Here is a 20,793-nt window from a genome sequence, read left to right as displayed (position 1 = left end):
AAATCTTCGTTAGTGGTCAAAACCATTCATGGGGAGACGGGGGTAGTGGGTTCTAAAATGCATAAAGAGCACCTGCTCTTTCCATGACATGGACTGACCAGGTGAAAACCACGATACCTTAACAAGTGACCTCAATAAGGGATCAGAAAGGTATTGGGAAGTTCAGAAAATCATCAGGCCATAATTTTGTATGCTCTTCTGTGTAGAAAAGAACATCATCATTGATGTTCTTTCTCCACCAGTCTGATTTAGTGACTGGTCTAGTCCACTCTGTTCTAATGAGACTTGTGGGCATTTATAGAGGGAGACACATATGTATTCCTGAGTCTTATCTTTCAGTGATGGGGGTCATAATATTTTGTAGCTTAAACCGTACAAAATATAGAGCCACATTTTATTTGTAGGAAGGAAACAGAAACCGCTCAGTTTATTACAACCGCGGCTAACGGAGGTTACTGACGTAACCCGGGTTCTATGAACCAAGCGTATTTTATTTCATAGTTTCTCTTGCGACACCGTTTTTAATTCACGACCCCTAGTTTGGGACACGTTGGCATAGTCAGTGCAATATAGGGTCACTGCAGATAGTTCAATAATTAACTATTTAGCGGTGGCTATTTAATGTCTCTGATTATTCTGGACTAAAACCCTAAAACTGTTGTTGCAGGATCTGAAAAACCATCAGTCAATAGGAAATATCATTATACTGTTGGGTAAGCTATTTATTGTTATGGAATTATCGGTAGAAATGTTACAAATAGGGAGGTTCAAGACCCTCGTAAGACATCATAGTAAAATGGAGGGATGTATTGCAAAAGGAAATGGCAAAATGCATTATACTGGGAAAGATGGGTTAATCTGTGGATATCGAAGGGTTGGAGTTAAACTCAGAATGACTGGTGGATTGGCCGCTGTGAGTGATAATCTAGCACTTGAAGAAAGAGGAAATTAGGATTATATGTATAATTATTTAGTTACAGGTACCGTAGATGTGAACGAAATGGCTGTAAGTAGAATTATTGTTGTCCGTTAGTTTACTCTAATAAGGGTAGGGGGGGAAGTGTATATAAAAAAAATAAACATGGTTTCCATGCATTTGATGCCATTCCATTCGCTCCGTCCCAGCCATTATTATGAGCCGTCCTTCCCTCAGCAGCCTCCTCTGACAAAAACAAAGATATTTTTGGCTTAATCAAATTTGGATCTTACCAGGAAGCCAATAACTAAACGGAGCATGAGTTGTAGTTTGGGTAAGCCAATGTCTGTCAATCAATTAAATGTATTTATAAAGCCATTCTTACATCAGCTGATGTCAAAGTGCTGTACAGAAACCCAGCCTAAAACCCCAAACACCAAACAATGCAGGTGTAGAACCACGGTGGCTAGGAAAAACTCCCTAGAAAGGCGGAATCTAGGAAGAAACAGAGAGGACCCAGGCTATGAGGGGTGTCCAGTCCTCTTCTGGCTGTGCCGGGTGGAGATTATAACAGAACATGGCAAAGATGTTCAAATGTTTGTAGATGACCAGCAGGGTCTAATAATAATAATAATAATAATAATAATAATAATAATCACAGTGGTTGTAGAGGGTGCAACAGGTTCGCACCTCAGGAGTAAATGTCATTTGGCTTTTCATAGCCAATCATTCAGAGTATCTCTACCGCTCCTGCTGTCTCTAGAGAGTTGAAAACAGCAAGTCTGGGACAGGTAGCGCGTCCGGGTTCCATAGCCACAGGCAGAACAGTTGAAACTGGAGCAGCAGCACGACCAGGTGGACTGGGGACAGCAAGGAGTCATCAGGCCAGGTAGTCCTGATATTGAGTTTATTTTTACTTGTCCATTCGGACAACTCATCTACATTTTTCTTGTCGGACTTATTTTTTTACTTGTCCCGGACAAAAGGACAAGTGTTAATGTCGAGCCCTGCAGATTCATGACTGTCATACTGGCAACATTGCTACAAAGATAACTGCTTGTTACCGCAAATATTTGTGTTCTTACATTTTTCATCTTAGGCTCACACGTGCTCCTTGTAAAAAAAGGTCAGTGTAGAGCTCTGCTGAGGGGCCCTGGTTTTGAAGGTCAACGTGGCGGAGGTGTTGTTGCCTACCCTCACCACTTGGGGCTGGCCTGGCAGGAAGTCCAGGATCCAGTTGCAGAGGTAAGGTGTTAAGTCGCAGGGTCACACAGTCATCCGGAACAACAGGGGCTTTCACGCAAGACTCAGTGTTGTATTCCTCGAAGCTAGCATAAAAGGCATTTCGCTCGTTTGGGAGTGCTGCATCACACTGGGCATCTCACGGCTGGGATTCCCTTTGTAATCCGTTATCGTCTGCAAGCCCTGCCACATACGACAAGCGTTGGAGCTGGTGTAATAGGATTCCACCTATGGCTGGGCGATATGGCCTAAAAATCATATCCATTTTTTTTTTTCAAACTTAAAGGGCCGATTCACGATATACAGTTGCATTCAGAAAATATTCAGACCGCTTCACTTTTTCCACATTTTGTTACGTTACAGCCTTATTCTAAAATGTATTAAATGTTATTTTCCCCCTCATCAATCTAACATAATACCCCATAAAGACAAAGCAAAAACAGGGTTTCTGACATTTATGCATTTAAAAAAAAACTGGAAATCTCATTTACATAGGTATTCAGACCCTTTACTTAACTTCTGTGGGCTAGGTGGGACGCTAGCGTCCCAACTGCGGGACACAGACAGTAAATATCTGGGCGGAAAATTAAAACAATGTCATAATTCAACTTTCTCAAACATACAACTATTTTACACCATTTTAAAAGAAACTTCTCGTTAATCTAACCACATTGTCCGTTTTCAAAAAGGCTTTACAGCAAAAGCAAAACATTAGATTATGTTAGGAGAGTACATAGACAAAAATAATCACACAGCCAGTTTCCAAGCAAGGACATGTGTCAATAAAACCCAAAACACAGCTAAATGAAGCACTAACCTTTGACAATCTTCATCAGATGACACTCCTAGGACATTATGTTACACAACACATGTATGTTTTGTTCGATAAAGTTCATATTTATATCCAAAAACAGCATTTTACATTGGCGCGTGATGTTCAGAAAATGTATTCCCACCAAAACGTCCGGTGAATGTGCACATCAATTTACAAAAATACTCATCATAAACGTTGACAACATATATAACAATTATTTTAAGAATTATAGATAGACTACCCCTGGATGCAACCGCTGTGTCAGATTTTAAAATAGCTTTACGGAGAAAGCACATTTTTCAATATTCTGAGTACATAGCTCAGCTATCACGGTGAGAAATTCAGACACCCGCCAAGTTCGGGGCAACCTAAACTCAGAATTAGTATTAGAAATATTCTCTTACGTTTGCTGATCTTTGTCAGAATGCACTCCCAGGACTGCTACTTCCACAAGAAATGTTTTTGTTCTAAATAATCCATATTTATGTACAAATACCTCCGTTTTGTTCGTGCGTTGAGGTCACTATCCAAAGGATAACGCGCGAGCGCGGAACGAGAGACGGAAAATAATGTTCCATTACCGTACTTAGAAGCATGTCAAAAGCTGTTTAAAATCAATCTTTATGGTATTTTTAACGTAAAATTGCGATAATATTCCAACCGGACAATGGCATATTCATTCAAGAAGAAGGAGGGGCGCGCTCGCGGGACCGAGCATATCCAATCCCTTTGTTGCCAGGCAGTCCACTCAGAAACTGAGCTCCTATTATCTGCCCAGTGACAGGAAAATGCTCAAACCACTTTCTGAAGGCTTTAGACAGCCAATGGAAGCCTTAGGAAGTGCAACGTCACCCCACAGACACTGTAGCTTCGATAGAGAATCAAAAGAACTACAATTCTCAGACTTCCCACTTCCTGCTTGGAATTTTCTCAGGTTTTTGCCTGCCATATGAGTTCTGTTATACTCACAGACACCATTCAAACTGTTTTAGAAACTTCAGAGTGTTTTCTATCCAAATCTACTAATAATATGCATATTCTAGTTTCTGGGCCAGAGTAGTAACCTGTTTAAATTGGGTACGTTTTTCATCCGGCCGTGAAAATACTGCCCCCTAGCCCAGACAGGTTAATACTTTGTTGAAGCGCCTTTAGCAGCAATTACAGCCTTGAGTCTTCTTGGGTATGATGCTACAGGCATGGCACATCTGTATTTGGGGAGTTTCTCCCATTCCTCTCTGCACATCCTTACAAGCTCTGTCAGGTTGGATGGGTAGCATCTCTGCACAGATGTTTTCAGGTCTCTCTAGAGATGTTAGATCAGGTTTAAGTCTGGGCTCTGTCTGGGCCACTCAAGGAGACTTGTTCCAAAGCAACCCCTTTGCGTCTTCGCTTTGTGCTTAGGATTGTTCTCCTGTTGGAAGGTGAACCTCTGCCCCAGTCTGAGGTCCTGAGCGCTCTGGAGCAGGTTTTCATCAAGGATCTCTGTACTTTGCTCTGTTCATCTTTCACTCAATCCTGACTAGTCTCCCAGTCCCTGCCGCTGAAATACATCCCCACAGCATGATGCTGCCGCAACCATGCTTCACCGTAGGGATGGTGGCAGGTTTCCTCCAGACGTGATGCTTTGCATTTAGGCCAAAGAGTTCAATCTTGGTTTCATCAGACCAGAGAATCTTGCTTCTCATGGTCCGAGAGTCTTTAAGTGCCTTTTAGCAAACTCCAAGCGGACTGTTGTGTGCCTTTTACTGAGGAGTGGCTTCTGTCTGGCCACTTTACCATAAAGGCCTGATTGGTGGAGTGCTGCAGGTCCTCCCATCTCCACAGAGGAACTCTGGAGCTCTGTCAGACAAACCAATCGGGTTCTTGGGCACCTCCCTGACCAAGGCCCTTTTCCCTCGATTGCTCATTTTGGCTGGACGGCCAGCTCTAGGAAGCGTCTTGGTAGTTCCAAACTTCTTCCATTTAAGAATGGAGGCCACTGTTCTTGGGGACCTTCAATGCTCCTGACAGCAGATCTGTGCCTCGACACGAAGCTCTACGGACCTTTCCTTCAACCTCATGGCTTGGTTTTTGCTCTGACATGAACTGTGGGACCTTATATAGACGTGTGTGCCTTCCCAAATCATGTCCTATCAATTGAATTTACCACAGGTGGACTCCAATCAAGTTGTAGAAACATCTCAAGGATGATCAATGGAAACACTTTCACTTTATAATTATGGGGTAGTGTGTGTAGATTTAATTAGTTTTTCATTTTATTTAATCCATTTTAGAATAAGACTATATTGTAACAATGTGGAAAAAGTCAAGTGGTCAGAATACTTTCCGAATGCACTGTATCTCATTGTTAAAAAGGTTCTCTAAATAAGCTTTGTTGTACAATTTAATGGTCAAATACGCTGGATTTTAAGCAGTCAGAAATAATCTAATGAATTCAGGGCTTGTGAAATTATACCTAGGCTAAATATAAGCCTTCCACAACCATAAGACCCACAAATAATATATTGTTTTATCAAAATAGTTGAACCTGCTTTTTGTGCAGTAATCACTGATCTGGCTTTCAAGAGTGTCTATAAAATTTCCCCTATGTTACCAATTTAACCAGAACCATGCATAATGCACATTCAAGAATGACTATCTTCTTGTATCAGGCATTATAGAAAATTGACAGTTCTCATACACTGATTTGTCAACTTGCTCACAATTTCTCTGTCCACATCAGAGTGCTGGACAGAGCAGCAGCTACTCTTCCTGGGGTCCACACAAAACATGAAATGTGACCTGATTAGAAAAACTTTAGTCCCATCATAGCCTATATTAAACCTTTTTACTACAGATTAATCACCCCAGGCCGTATAAGGTCCTGACTTTTACCTGGTTAGGTTACCAGATCAGGAAATACTACGGGCCCCAGAATAATTTTCCTGGCACAACTCGCTGCTCAATGCTATCGGATGAATCCTAGAACATATGCCACATACATATCCCAATTTGCTTACATGTACATCCTAATGTATCTGCCATAGGGGAGCTTGTGAGACTTCCCTATGACATTGTTATCGAATTCAACTCCTTTACCGATAATAATCATCTCTTTTGTGTCAGCCTGCGGATGCAGAGGCTGTAGGTCCTGGAGCATCGTCTTTGGTCAAGCAGGAGAGGACTGAAGGAGAGGAGGACCCACAACACAGCAGAGACATCCATGCTGGAGCAGCGGCTGGAGTGGCGCCCCCTGTAGCCATGGTGGACCTTGCCACCACGCCCCAGCCCAGGACCCGACCCAGCATCACGGAGGTCAGTGGAACACTGAACGCCGTCCTCAAGTCAGAGACAGACACCGAGACACACAGGCTCTTACACACAGGATTTGACCACGGATCAGACCCAGAGCGACTGTTGCTGGGGAGACTGGGCTGTTCTCCTGCTCCTGACTCAAAATATTTACTTTATGAAAACTCGAGCCCAAGGACAGTTCATTCCCATCAAGACTCAAGTGATGCATTAGAGACTGGTAATGATCTGTCTCGTTCTTATACGACAGAGATGGACCCTGGCATCATGCCCTTGGTATTAGAGACACAGACTGATCTGTCTAGAGGGGACTGGAACCCATTCAGTAGTAGCGTATGCTCTGAAGAGTGCCTAGATAAGAAAGGGGAGGTTATAGTGATAGATGAGGTGAAAGTGGAAGGCGACGCTCCTCTGACATGTAATGCAGACGAGACTCCTATATGGAAAGGATACTCGCAGGGCAACACCAGTGACTTCTTAGACTGCAGGGATGGGTTAGAGACCAGTCTAAATGTCGCGACCCACTCCCCTTCACACGTGTTCAGGGATCGCGACCCAGTGTCCACGTCGATGGCACCTTCCGATTCACATGGCCGCGTCTTTTTCGATCAGGTATTTAACTCCAACGACAGGGCTAGAGACAAGGTTCGGGGAGGGGGAGCAGCATCAGGCAATAGTAAAGAGAAGCGGTTCCTTTGCATGTTCTGTAACAAAGGCTTCAGCTGCCTCCAGAAGGTGGAGATCCACCAGAGGGTCCACACAGGGGAGAATCCCTTCAATTGTACCCAGTGTGAGAAGAGGTTCTCCCGCCAGGACCACCTGAAGAGGCACCAGAGGGTCCACACAGGGGAAAAACCCTTCAGCTGCCCCCAGTGTGAGAAGAGGTTCTCCCAGGCTGGTGACCTGAAGAGGCACCAGAGGGTCCACACAGGGGAAAAACCTTTCAGCTGTACCCAGTGTCACATGCGCTTTGCCCTGGCTGGCAACCTGAAGATGCACCTGAAGGTCCACGAGGGAGAGAGGCCATTCACCTGTATGCACTGTGGGAAGAGGTTCTCAGAGAGGAGCTACCTCAGGACACACCAGCAGAAAAAACATTCCGCTGTATAACATAAAGTAACCATTCTGCTCGATAGCTTCTAACATTTAGATTAAAGTCAAAGATTACTTTTTACTGTCAGCTAAAAAAATCCACAGATGCATTTGGAATAGTAACATATTTCAGTGTTGGATATTCCTGGGTAGAATATTGCATCCAGACATTGTGTGATATACACTGCCTTCAGAAAGTATTCACATTACTTGACTTTCTCCAAATGTTGTGTTACAGCCTGAATTTAAAATTGATTAAATTGATTGTCTTTTTACAAATTTAATAATAAATGATAAGCTGAAAAGTATTCAACCCCTTCGTTCAGGAGTAAAAATGTGCTTAACAAGTTGCATGGACTCACTCTGTGTGCAATAAGTGTTTAACGTGATTTTTGAATGACTACCTCATCTCTGTACCCCACACATACATTTATCTGTAAGGTCCCTCAGTCGAGCAGTGAATTTCAAACACCGATTCAACCGCAAAGACCAGGGAGGTTTTCCAATGCCTCGTAAAGAAGGGCACCTATTGGTAGATGGGTAAAAATAAAAAGCAGACATTGAATATCCCTTTGAGCATGGTGATGTTAATAATTACACTTTGGATGGTGTATCAATACACCCAGTCACTACAAAGATACAGATGTCCTTCCTAACTCAGTTGCCGGAGAGGAAGGAAACCGTTCAGGGATTTCACCAAGAGACCAATGTTGAAATTATTAATTTTAATACTTTTACCCCTTTTTCGTGGTATCCAATTGTCTCATCACTGCAACTCCCGTACGGACTCGGGAGAGGCGAAGGTCGAGAGCCGTGCGTCCTCCAAAACACAACCAACCAAGCCGCGCTGCTTCTAGACACAATGCCCAATTAACCCGGAAGCCAGCCCACCAATGTGTCGGAGGAAACGGAGTGCACCTGGTGACTGTCAGGGTGCACTGCACCCGGCCCGCCACAGGAGTCGCTAGTGCACGATGGGACAAGGACATCCTTGTCCCAGGCAAACCCTCCTATAACCTGGACGACGTTGGGCCAATTGTGCACCGCCCCATGGGTCTACCGGTCGCGACCGGCTGAACCCAGAATCTCTAGTGGCACGCTAGCACTGCGATGCCATAGACCACGGCGCCACTCGGGAGGCCCAATGGTGACTTTAAAACGGAGTTTAATGGCTGTGATGCTGTGATAGAACTGAGGATGGATCAACAACATTGTAGTTACTCCACAATAATAACCTAATTGACAGAGTGAAAAGGAAGCCTGTACTGGCTGAGTTATTGTTTTGACTTAAATCTACTTGATAATCTAAGGCAAGACCTGGAAATGGTTGTCTAGCAATGATCAACAATCAATTTGACAGAGCTTGAATAATTGTTTTAAAGAATAATAGGCACATTTGCACAATCCAGGTGTGGAAAGCTCTTAGAGATTTACCCAGAAACACTCACAGCTCTAATCGCTGCCAAAGGTGCTTCTACAAAGTATTGACTCGGGTGTGAATACTTGTCAATTTCTGTATTTCATTTTCAATAAATTAGCTAAAATGTCTAAACATGTTTTCACTTTTATTATGGGGTATTGTCTGTAGATGGGTGAGGGGAATTATTCAATTTTGAATCCATTTTGAACTCTGACTGTAACACAACAAAATGTGGAATAAGTCAAGGGGTATGAATACTTTCTGAAGGCACTGTATAACGCATATATAAGCCTAAAAAGTCTGTTAGATATTGTGTTTGTACTGTGTAGGCTATATCTTCACAAGTGCCAGTTTAATTACTTCCATTCAACTATTGACATTGTTCCCAAGACACTTTTATTGATAGAATGAATGCCGTTTATGAAGTTCATGCAGATATTTTGTTGAGACATTACATTTTAGTAATTTAGCAGGAGCTCCTATCCAGAGTGACTTACAATTAGTTAATTCGTTTTAAAATGGCTGGATTAGAACCACATTGCAGTCGTAGCAAATACAATTTCCCTCAAAGTAGTTCTCAGCAAAGTCAGTCCTAGTAGCCAAAGTAAATAAATATTGGTGGGGGGGTTAATTTAATATATTCTTTTGAAGAGGCAGGGTTGCAGATGTTTTTGGAAGTTGAGCAGGGACTCTGCTGTCCTAGTTTCAGGGGGAAGCTGGTTCCACCATTGGGGTGCCAGGACAGAAGAGCTTTGATTGGGTTAAACGGGAGCTGAATGGGCTAAAACACCTACTTAAAAAAAAACATTAGCTGACATGGGCTAGTTGATCTGGACATTTCTGACAAGTTATAAATCTCTCTATGGTATGCAATGACGAGAGGAACTTATGATGCACAACCCAATTTTGAAATTGCACCTTAGTGAGTTCTATTACAACTTTCAAGAGTAAGTTTAAAGCCGGACTGAGTTCCTTAAAAAAATCTACAAAAAAAAAAATATATATACACTTGACTGGGAATACAGATATGCATCTGTTGGTCGCAGATACCTTAAAAAAAAATTGGGGGCGTGGATGAGAACCAGTCGGTATCTGCTGTGACCACCATTTGCCTCATGCAGCGCGACACATCGCCTTTGCATAGAGTTGATCAGGCTGTTGATTGGAATGTTGTCCCACTCCTCTTCAATGGCTGTGCGAAGTTGCTGGATATTGGCGGGAACTGGAACATGCTGTCGAACACATTGATCCAGAGCATCCCAAACATGGCTAAGTGGATGACATGTCTGGTGAGTATGCAGGCCATGGAAGAACTGACATTTTTAGCTTCCAGGAATTGTGTACAGATCAAGTAACATGGGGCCGTGCATTATCATGCTAAAACATGAGGTGATGGCGGCGGATGAATGTCATGACAATGGGCCTCGGTATCTCGTCACGGTATCTCTGTGTATTCAAATTGCCATCGATAAAATGCAATTGTGTTCGTTGTCTGTAGCTTATGCATGCCCATAACATAACCTCACCACCACCATGGGGGGCACTCAGTTCACAACGTTGACATCAGCAAACCGCTCGCCCACACGACACCATACACGTAGTCTGTGGTTTTGGGGCCGGTTGGATGTACTGCCAAATTCTCTAAAACAACGTTGGATGTGGCTTATGGTAGAGAAATTAACATTCAATTATCTGGCATCGGCTCTGGTAGATATTCCTGCAGTCAGCATGCCAATTGCACACACCCTCAACTTGAGACATCTGTGGCATTGTGTTGTGTGACAAAACTTCACATTTTAGAGTGGCCTTTTGTCCCAGCACAAGGTACACCTGTGTAATGACAATGCTGTTTAATCAGCTTCTTGAGATGCCATACCTGTCCAGTGGATGGATTATCTTGGCAAAAGATAAATGCTCACTATAAGGGATCTAAATGAATTTGTGGCCAACATTTTTGAGAAATTACCTTTGTGCATCTGGACAATTTCTGGGATATTTTATTTCAGCTCATGAAACATGGGGCTAACATTTTACATGTTGCATTTATATATTTTGTTCAGTGTATGCGTATTTGGTGTATTTAAAATGTATTTGTTTAATAAACGTGACTTGAAATAACTTGTGACTTGACTTGCTCTTAGAATGCACGACTTGGACTTGACTCGACTTGTTGTACTTTATAATTTGAGACTGCTTTGTGACTCGAATAATAGTGACTTGGTCCTACCTCTGGTGTATACTCTGAAGGGTGCCTAAATAAGGAAGGGGGGGGGTCCTGGTCCAGGGTTTCCGTTTGGCGCCGGACAACGTGACCAGCAAGATTTTAATTTACCCGACATTCATATGCATTGGGTGCGTAACGCATTTAGGCGTCCACCCATGGACCTCAAAATCACATTGACCTGATTTTAATGAATCTTACATACTAACCAATCCGGATGCGCATGTTGATGTTGTACCCACACACCAGACACGATCAGGACACGCAGGTTAAAATGTAAAAACAAACTCTGAACTAATTATATTAAGTTGGGGACAGGTTGAAAAGCATTAAACATTTATGGCAATTTAGCTAGCTAGCTTGCTGTTGCTAGCTAATTTGTCCTGGGATATAAAAATTGGGTTGTTCATTTACCTGAAATGCACAAGGTCCTCTACTCTAACAATTAATCCACAGATAAAAGGGTAAACAGTTTGTGTCAAGTCATCGCTCCTCCTTCAGGCTTCTTCTTCTTTGGACTTTATATGGCAGTTGGCAACTAACTTTACTGCATTACTACAACCAACTGGAGTGTGGACGTCAGTTCATCTTTCAATCACCCACGTGGGTATATGCTCCACAACACCAATGAGGAGATGGGAGAGGCCAGACTTGCAGCGAGCTGAGCGTCACAAATAGAACCTATTTCTATTGTAGCGCCTGGCAACGCAGACACTCACGAGCAGTGTGGGTTCAATGATTGAATAACATGTGTACATTTATTTTGCAGCGCACGGACACAAGCGGTGTGGTCAGCATGTTAGCCTGTAAAGTTGTAATAAAGTAAAATGATGTTCTTATACCAACATGACAGGTTTATTGAAAAGCAAAACATTGCCCGTTGCGGTTTCATCCCTGCTAAAAATCATAAGGGAATATCATTTTTTTTTTTTTAAGAAAAAGATTTAGAAGAACAATTTACCTACACAGTAATAAAACTTCAAAATAGAGTATTTGTATAATATAATTTGCAAATAATCTTGCCTTAGCTATTTGTATGAATACTAAATTTAATAAATAACAAAACAGTTCTACTGGAGGATGTTTTATTTTAATTTTAACTATAGTCATGACTCGTGTCGTGTGATATGTGGCTTATTGATAACAACTCTGTTTCCTACTATAGGTAGTTGTGGGCCTAGTGATTGCAACATTGTAACTCCGATGGGTATAGTTGGCAACGATGTTTCGTTTCCAAGTGCTACTGAACAAGCTCAACTGAAATGCACCAATTGCGCATGATACACATTACTCTACTGTAGTCTCAATCCATTACGAATCTTTATACTATACATGACACAGGGAAGGCATATGTTGATCTTGCTTAGGGCGGCAGCAGAACTGCTAGGATCGAGCCTGACGAACACAATTATTTGCTTGTAGCCTAATTTTAGGTGCGTTTGCGGAGGATCTTGGCCTGCTGAAAGTGAGCCGCTGCTGTTGGGAAGTTAAAACTATCCAACTCCTTGGAGCAGCTTGATCGATGACCGCGTCCCCACAGTGACCGTACATACAGTGTACATTTGGAAAGTATTCAGACATCTTCCCTTTTTCTACATTTTGTTACGTAACAGCCTTATTCAAAAATGGATTAAAAAAAATAAAAAAGCAATCAATCTACACACAATTCCCCATAATGACTAAGCGAAAACAGGTTTAGAAATGCTTGCTAATTTATTACAAATAAAAAACGGATACCGTATTTACATAAGTACCCAGTTCCTGCCAATATCCAGAAACTTCGCACAGCCATTGAAGAGGAGTGGGACAAAATTCCACAGGCCACAATCAACAGCCTGATCAACTCTATGCAAAGAAGATGTGTCTCGCTGCATTAGGCAAATGGTGGTCATAGCAGATACTGGTTCTCATCCACACGCCCCTACTTTTTTTAAGGTATCTGTGACCAACAGATGCATATCTGTATTCCCAGTCATGTATATGGTGCCTCTGAAAAGTATTCAGACCCCTTCCCCTTTTCCACATTTTGTTACATTACAGCTTTATTCTAAAATGTATTAAATGAAAAATAAGATGCCTTATTTACATAAGTATTCAGACCCTTTGCTTAGACTCGAAATTGAGCTCAGGTGCATCCTGTTTTCATTGATCATCCTTGATGTTTCTACAACTTGATTGGAGTCCACCTGTGGTAAATTCAGTTGATTGGACATGATTTGGAAAGGCACACATCTGTTTATATAAGTTCCCACAGTTGACAGTGCATGTCAGAGCAAAAACCAAGCCATGGGGGTCGAAGGAATTGTCCGTAGAGCTCCGAGACAGAATTGTGTCGGCGCAGATCTGGGGAAGGGTACCAAAATGTCTGCAGCATTGAATGTCCCCAAGAACACAGTGGCCTCCATCATTCTTCAATGGAAGAATTTTGGAACCACCAAGACACTTCCAAGAGCTGGGCGCTCGGCCAGAGCAATCGGGGGAGAAGGGCCTTGGTCATGGAGGGGACCAAGAACCCGATGGTCACTCTGACAGAGCTCCAGAGTTCCTCTGTGAAGATGGGAGAACCTTCTAGAAGGGCAACCATCTCTGCAGCACTTTACCAATCAGGCCTTTATGGTAGAGTGGCCAGACGGAAGCCACTCCTCAGTAAAAGGCACATGATAGCCTGCTTGGAATTTGCCAAAAGGCACCTAAAGGACTCTGGCCTGATGAAACCAAGATTGAACTCTTTGGCCTGAATGCCAAGCGTCACCTCTGGATGAAATCTGGCACCATCTTTACGGTGAAGCATGTTGGTGGCAGCATCATGCTGTGGGCATGTTTTTTAGCGGCAGGGCATGGGAGATTAGTCAGGATCGAGGCAAAGATGAACAGAGCAAAGTGCAGAGCAATCCTTGATGAAAACCTGCTTCAGAGCACTCAGGACCTCAGACTGGGGGCGATGGTTCACCTTCCAACAGAACAAGGACCCTAAGCACACAGCTGAGACAACGCTGGAGTGGCTTCGGGACAAGTCTCTGAATGTCCTTGAGTGTCCCAGCCAGAGCCCGGACTTGAACCCAATCTAACATCTCTGGAGAGACCTGAAAATAGCTGTGCAGCAACGCTGCCCATCCAACTGGACAAAGCTTGAGATCTGCAGAGAAGAATGGGAGAAACTCCCCAAATACAGGTGTACCAAGTAGAGTTCGACCGATTATGATTTTTTTTCAACGCCGATACTGATTATTGGAGGACCAAAAAAAGCCGATACAGATTAATCTGACATTTTTTATTTTTTTGTTGTAATAATGACAATTACAACAATACTGAATGAACACTTAACTTAATATAATACATCAAAATCTATTTAACCTCAAATAAATAATGAAACATGTTCAATTTGGTTTAAATAATGCAAAAACAAAGTGTTGGAGAAGAAAGTAGAAGTGCAGTATGTGCCATGTAAGAAAGCTAACGTTTAAATTCCTTGCTTAGAACATGAGAACATATGAAACCTGGTGGTTCCTTTTAACATGAGTCTTCAATATTCCCAGGTAAGAAGTTTTAGGTTGTAGTTATTATAGGACTCTCTCTCTCTATACGATTTGTATTTCATATACCTTTGACTATTGGATGATCTTATAGGCACTTTAGTATTGCCAGTGTAACAGTATAGCTTCCGTCCCTCTCCTTGCTCGAACCAGGAACACCGACAACAGCCACCCTCGAAGCAGCGTTACCCATATAGGGCAAGGGGAACAACTACTCCAAGTCTCAGAGCGAGTGACGTTTGAAACGCTATTAGCGCGCACCCCGCTAACTAGCTAGCCATTTCACATCGGTTACACCAGCCTAATCTCGGGAGTTGATAGGCTTGAAGTCATAAACAGCGCAATGCTTGAAGCATTGCGAAGAGCTGCTGGCAAAACGCATGAAAGTGCTATTTGAATGAATGCTTACGAGCGTGCTGGTGCCTACCATCACTCAGTCAGACTGCTCTATCAAATCATAGACTTAATTATAACATAACACACAGAAATACAAGCCTTAGGTCATTAATATGGTCGAATCCGGAAACTATCACGTTTATTCTTTCAGTGAAATACGGAACCGTTCCGTATTTTATCTAACGGGTGGCATCCATAAGTCTAAATATTCCTGTTACATTGCACAACCTTCAATGTTATGTCATAATTACGTAAAATTTTGGCAAATTAGTTCGCAACGAGCCAGGCAGCCCAAAATGTTGCATATACCCTGACTATGCATGCAATGAACGCAAGAGAAGTGACACAATTTCACCTGGTTAATATTGCCTGCTAACCTGGATTTCATTTAGCTAAATATGCAGGTTTAAAAATATATACTTCTGTGTATTGATTTTAACAAAGGCATTGATGTTTATGGTTAGGTACACATTGGAGCAATGTGTACCTAAGCGATTATATGCAACGCAGGACAGGCTAGATAAACTAGTAATATCATCAACCATGTGTAGTCAACTAGTGATTATGATTGACTGATTGTTTTTTTATAAGATAAGTTTAATGCTAGCTAGCAACTTACCTTGGCTTCTTACTGCATTCGTGTAACAGGCAGGCTCCTTGTGGAGTACAATGTAAAGCAGGTGGTTAGAGCGTTGGACTAGTTATCCGTAAGGTTGCAAGATTGAATCCCCGAGCTGACAAGGTAAAAATCTGTCGTTCTGCCCCTGAACAAGGCAGTTAACCCACCGTTCCTAGGCCATCATTGAAAATAAGAATGTGTTCTTAACTGACTTGCCTAGTTAAATAAAGGTGTGTTAAAAAAAAAAATTGGCCAAATCGGAGTCCAAAAATACCGATTTCCGATTGTTATGAAAACTTGAAATCCGCCCTAATTAATCAGACATTCCGATTAATCGGTCGACGTCTAGTGCCAAGCTTGTAGTGTCATACCCAAGACGAGTCGATGCTGTAATCGCTACCAAAGGTGCTTTAAACAAAGTACTGAGTAAAGGGTTATGAATACTTATTTAAATGTGATATAAAAACCCGTTTTTGCATTCTCATTATGGGGTATTGAGTGAAAAATATCTGTAATCATTTTTAGAATAAGGCTGTAACGTAAGTTTATTTAGTAAATATTTTCTTAACTTTTATTTTTCTTAGCAGTATTGTTGGTTAAGCGTTTCACTGTAAGGTCTACACCTTTTTGTATTCGACGCATGTGACAAATACAATTTGATTGGATTTGAGGCTGGCACCCTGACGAGGCACCAGAGGGTCTACATGGTGCATTCCTACAGCTGCCCCCAGTTTGAGAAGAGGTTCTCCCGCCAGTACCAGCTGAAGATGCACCTGAAGGTCCACACAGGAGAGACTACTCGCCTGTACGCATGCAGGAAGAGGTTCTCAGAGAGGAGATACATTTGGATACATCAGCAGAAAAAGCACACAGCCCATGCACACTGAGTGTACAAAACATTGGGAACACCTGCTCTTTCAATGAGACTGACCAGGTGAAAGCTATTATCCCTTATTGATGTCACTTGTTAAATCCACTTGAATCACTGTAGATAATGGGAAGGAGACAGGTTAAATAAGGATTTTTAAGCCTTGAGACTATAGAGCCCCAAAGTGGAAGTGTCATAATGCCCATAAAACCTAGCGGTCAAACAGGGAAATGGTTCCAATTGTTTTTCCACCATTTTTCCCATAGGGGATTTTAGAAACACTTAAATTAAGGGCTTCCAGTGTAGGCATGATAACCATGTACATTTCTCTCAGACAAGGTAACTTTTATCAATATATTCGGCTCTATTTACTCTGATTTCTAAAATGCTAATTAGCATCAAAGTAGACATCATGCAAAACTACAAATCCCTGCAAGCTCCTACCATTGCTAACAGGTATTGTGTCAATTTGAAACTTGCAACAGACAGTTCACAGAATTGTCAATTTAAAGAACATTTAGCTAACATTGGATAGTTAATCCAGAGATTCTTACCTTTGCAAAATGCATCATACATGGATGATTTCTGTATTTTGAAAGTTACAAAACTTGATAATTTTGATTGCTGACAAGCAAAATATTTTGGGACTATGTCAACAATGGACTAATAAAACAAATACCAAAAGATCATTTTTGGGTGGTTTAACTTTAAGGATAAAGGGATACTTCAGGATTTTAGCTATGAGGCGCTTTATCTACTTCCTCAGCATCAGAGGAACTTGTGGATACCATTTCTATGTCTCTGTTCAGTATGAAGGAAGTTAGAGGTAGTTTCGCGAGCCAATGCAAATTAGCGTCTATGGGTATCCGCTAGCATGCTAGTAGATACCCATAGACTTCCAGTCGTTGCGCTGACGCTAATCTTTAGTGAATATTTATCATACTTTGATCAGATCGTCTAACTATGGGTGCGTTGTATTTGGTTCAGTGGCTATTACATTGCTGTTGCAATTTGATGCAAGCAAGGGCACGCAGTATGTATGATGGTGCCTTTTAAAACTACACCAGTTGAGGCTTTACAAGTAGATTATTGAGAAATACCACTATCCCTTAGACGAGTTAACCTCTACAGGATCGGTGGGTCCTGTAGAGGTTGAGCTAATGTAGGCTAATGTGATTAGCATGAGGTTGTAAGTAACAAGAACATTTCTCAGGACATATCTGATATTGGCAGAAAGATTAACAAGAATTTAAGCTAACTGCACTGTCCTATTTACAGTAGCTATTACAGTCAAAGAATATCATGCTATTGTTTGAGGAGAGTGCACAGTTAGGAACGTAAATGTATTAATAAACCAATTTGGCTCATTTGGGCAGTCTTGAAACAAAATGTTGAATACATGCAATGGTTCATTGGATCAGTCTAAAAACTTTGCATACACTGCTGCCATCTTGTGGCCAAAATCTAAATTACTCCCAGGCTGGAATAATACATGATGGCTTTTCTCTTGCATTTCAAAGATGATGGTACAAACAAAACAAAACTTTTTTACCAGATGTGTTATTTTCCTACATTAATTTAACATTTCCACAAACTTCTAAGTGTTTCCTTTCAAATGGTATCAAGAATATGCATATCCTTGCTTCAGGTCCTGAGCTACAGGCAGTTAGATTTGAGTATCTCATTTTCGGTGAAAATCCTTAAGAGGTTGATAGCCTGTAGATACTACGCTGGCAGTATTGGAAGACTGCTGGGAATAGGAACAATATCAAAAGAGGGAGCACCAGAGATTCGGAAAGGGGTTGATGAATATAGACACGGGGACCTTTGTTATAGGGCCATCTGTGGCAATAGGACATGTGCAACCGTGGCTTTATACAAGACCATATGTTGATCTTAGCCTGATTGAAGAAAATAAATTACTTTATCTGTATATTCAACGGAAATGGTTGTGATTGTTGGATTGCAACAGATAGAGGAGGTGCAACCAAGAAGAGTAGTAATATGTTTGGACTCTGCATCAGTTTTGTGTAGTTTAAGATCTGGAAAATCAGAACAAGAGGATTCATTTGTAGAAGTAATGACGCTGTTGTTCAGTTTTGTTGGATTCCTACTCATACAGGAGTTAATATAATAGCAAAGAAAGCAGTGAAAAATAATATTGTGGATATACAGGTGCAGTTAATTAGAGGAGAAATGTAAATATTGATTAGGGAAAATGGGTTACATTGCTGGCAGAGGCAATGGGATGAAAAGTAGTAAGGGGAGACATTTTTACAAAGAAATCTGTACGGGAGGGACCTCCCGAGTAGCGCAGTGGCCTAAGGCACTGCATCGCTAGCTGGACCACTAGAGATCCTGGTTCGAGTCCAGGCTTTGTCGCAGCCGGCCACGACGGGAGACCCATGGGGTGGCGCACAATTTGCCCAGCGTCGTCCGGGTTAGGTAAGGGTTTGGCCGGCAGGGATGTTCTAGTCCTATCGCGAACTTGCAACTCCTGTGGCGGGCCAGGTCCGACACATTGGTGCAGCTGGCTTCCAGGTTAAGAGAGCATTGTGTCAAGAAGCAGTGCGGCTTGGCTGTGTTGTGTTTCGGAGGACGCACGGCTCTCAACCTTCGCCTCTCCCGAGTCCATATGGGAGTTGCAGCGATGAGACAAGACTGTAACTACCAATTGGATACCATGAAATTGAGAAGAAAAGGGGTCAAAGTGAAAAACATTTTTTTTTGTACAAAAAAATTAATCCAGATCTGTGTTTGAATATCCATACCAAAATATTGTATGCTACATACTTAATGACTATATACTACATACTGTATGCCATTTGTTAATTTTAGTATACTGTAAACGAACTGTATCGTTTCAGTTGAGCTTACTAGAGCTTTGCCTGTCTACCGGAAGTTGATCCTGTTGCTATGCAACCTCTTGCTAGCTTGTTAGCATAACAAATGACTAGCTAAACATTTTATGATTTCGGGTTGTGTTTGTAAATTCAATCTGGAGTGCCAGAGTGCGGTCAGGGCGTTCGTAAATCCAGAGTGTTGTCAGATTGTCAGTTCATAAATTCGGAGCATGATCTGGCCGAGGAGTAGTGTTGATCCGAGTGTTCAACAGTAGTCAAGCACCCAAGTTAACTAGCTAATGTTGGCTAGCTACTTCCAGACACAAATGAGACAGAGAACACCTCACTCTGACCATTTTACTCGTCCTAGCAGAGCTAGTTAGGCTGTTTTCATAGTTTTTTCTGCCGACATCATCAGTTATTATGCTCGAAATCGGAGTAGATAGCTAGAATGAACAATGTCGATTGAAACGAATATACCACTTAGCTAAGAATGATGTGAATAATCAAGTCAATAAACGTTGGGTAGTTAGATAGCAGATAGTTAATAATACTGCCTGACAAGTTCGATGTATTAGTAGCCAACTAACGTTAGGTACCTAGTTAACATACCGGTTACTGTAATTCTATGCGGTATGTAAGGATAGTGTAGCTAACAAACTGTCAGCCAACATAACCTGTAACGTAACTTATTTGAAAAGTCATTACATTGCTCAACATTGCTCAAATATTTCACAATTTTCTCCAAATCTGAAAACGATGTGAAGCCACGCCTTTTCGGAAAAATTGCCCTAAAAGCACGGGAAAAGTGTCCACTTCGTATTTTGTCGAATTTAGTATGTTATCCGAGAACTTTTCGCATACAAACTATATCCACACTATTACCAATAAGCATACCATATACTCAATTCACGTCACAAATAGTACGGTTAGTATGACAAGGAACCCAAACCGGCTGCGCGCGTGCGCCATCGTGCATACATGTATTTTGTCCACCTACACCAAACGCGATCACGACAAGCAGGTTCAAATATCAAAACAAACTCTGAACCAATGACATTAATTTGGGGACAGGTCGAAAAGCATTAAACATGTATGGCAATTTAGCTAGTTAGCTTGCACTTGCTGGCTAATTTGTACTATTGAGCTAGCTTGCTGTTGCTAGCTAATTTGTCCTGGGATATAAACATTGAGTTATTTTACCTGAAATGCACAAGGTCCTCTACTCCGACAATTAATCCACACATAAAACGGACAACAAAATCGTTTCTAGTCATCTCTCCTCCTTCCAGGCTTTTTCATCTTTGAACTTATATGGTGATCCATCTACACTTTCATAGTATCACCAAGACAACCGGCAAAACAGTTAGTCTCTCAATCACCCACGTGGGTATAATCGCCCCAACCTGGGCTCGAACCAGGGACCCTTGCACACATCAACAAATGACGCCCACGAAGCATCGTTACCCATCGCGCCACAATAGTTGCGGCCCTTGCAATGCAAGGGGAACAACCACTTCAGGTCTCAGAGAGAGTGA

The 20,793-nt window shown here is 41.9% G+C and overlaps 3 protein-coding genes across 7 annotated transcripts in view; 1 reads left to right on the top strand and 2 right to left on the bottom strand.

The window, feature by feature from the left end:
- LOC106602408 (zinc finger protein 3) overlaps window positions 1-9,792 on the top strand; it is a 30,760-nt gene extending 20,968 nt beyond the window's left edge. For all 3 annotated transcript variants that reach the window (XM_014195025.2, XM_045717555.1, XM_045717554.1), the window contains exon 3: window positions 6,078-9,792. In XM_014195025.2, coding sequence (XP_014050500.2) covers window positions 6,078-7,373 — 1,296 coding nt within the window. In that variant the 3' untranslated portion in view covers window positions 7,374-9,792. The remainder of the gene's footprint in view (window positions 1-6,077) is intronic.
- LOC106602512 (zinc finger protein 69 homolog) overlaps window positions 1-20,793 on the bottom strand; it is a 506,109-nt gene that overhangs the window by 343,392 nt on the left and 141,924 nt on the right. The window lies entirely within an intron of this gene.
- LOC106602418 (zinc finger protein 500-like) overlaps window positions 1-20,793 on the bottom strand; it is a 133,216-nt gene that overhangs the window by 40,549 nt on the left and 71,874 nt on the right. The gene's annotated exons all lie outside the window — the stretch shown is intronic.

The sequence above is a fragment of the Salmo salar genome, chromosome ssa04, assembly GCF_905237065.1.
Source record: "Salmo salar chromosome ssa04, Ssal_v3.1, whole genome shotgun sequence".
NCBI classification, from domain to species: Eukaryota; Metazoa; Chordata; class Actinopteri; order Salmoniformes; family Salmonidae; genus Salmo; species Salmo salar.
Note: the sequence above shows the minus strand (reverse complement) of the source record. Positions and strands in the feature narration are given on the sequence as shown.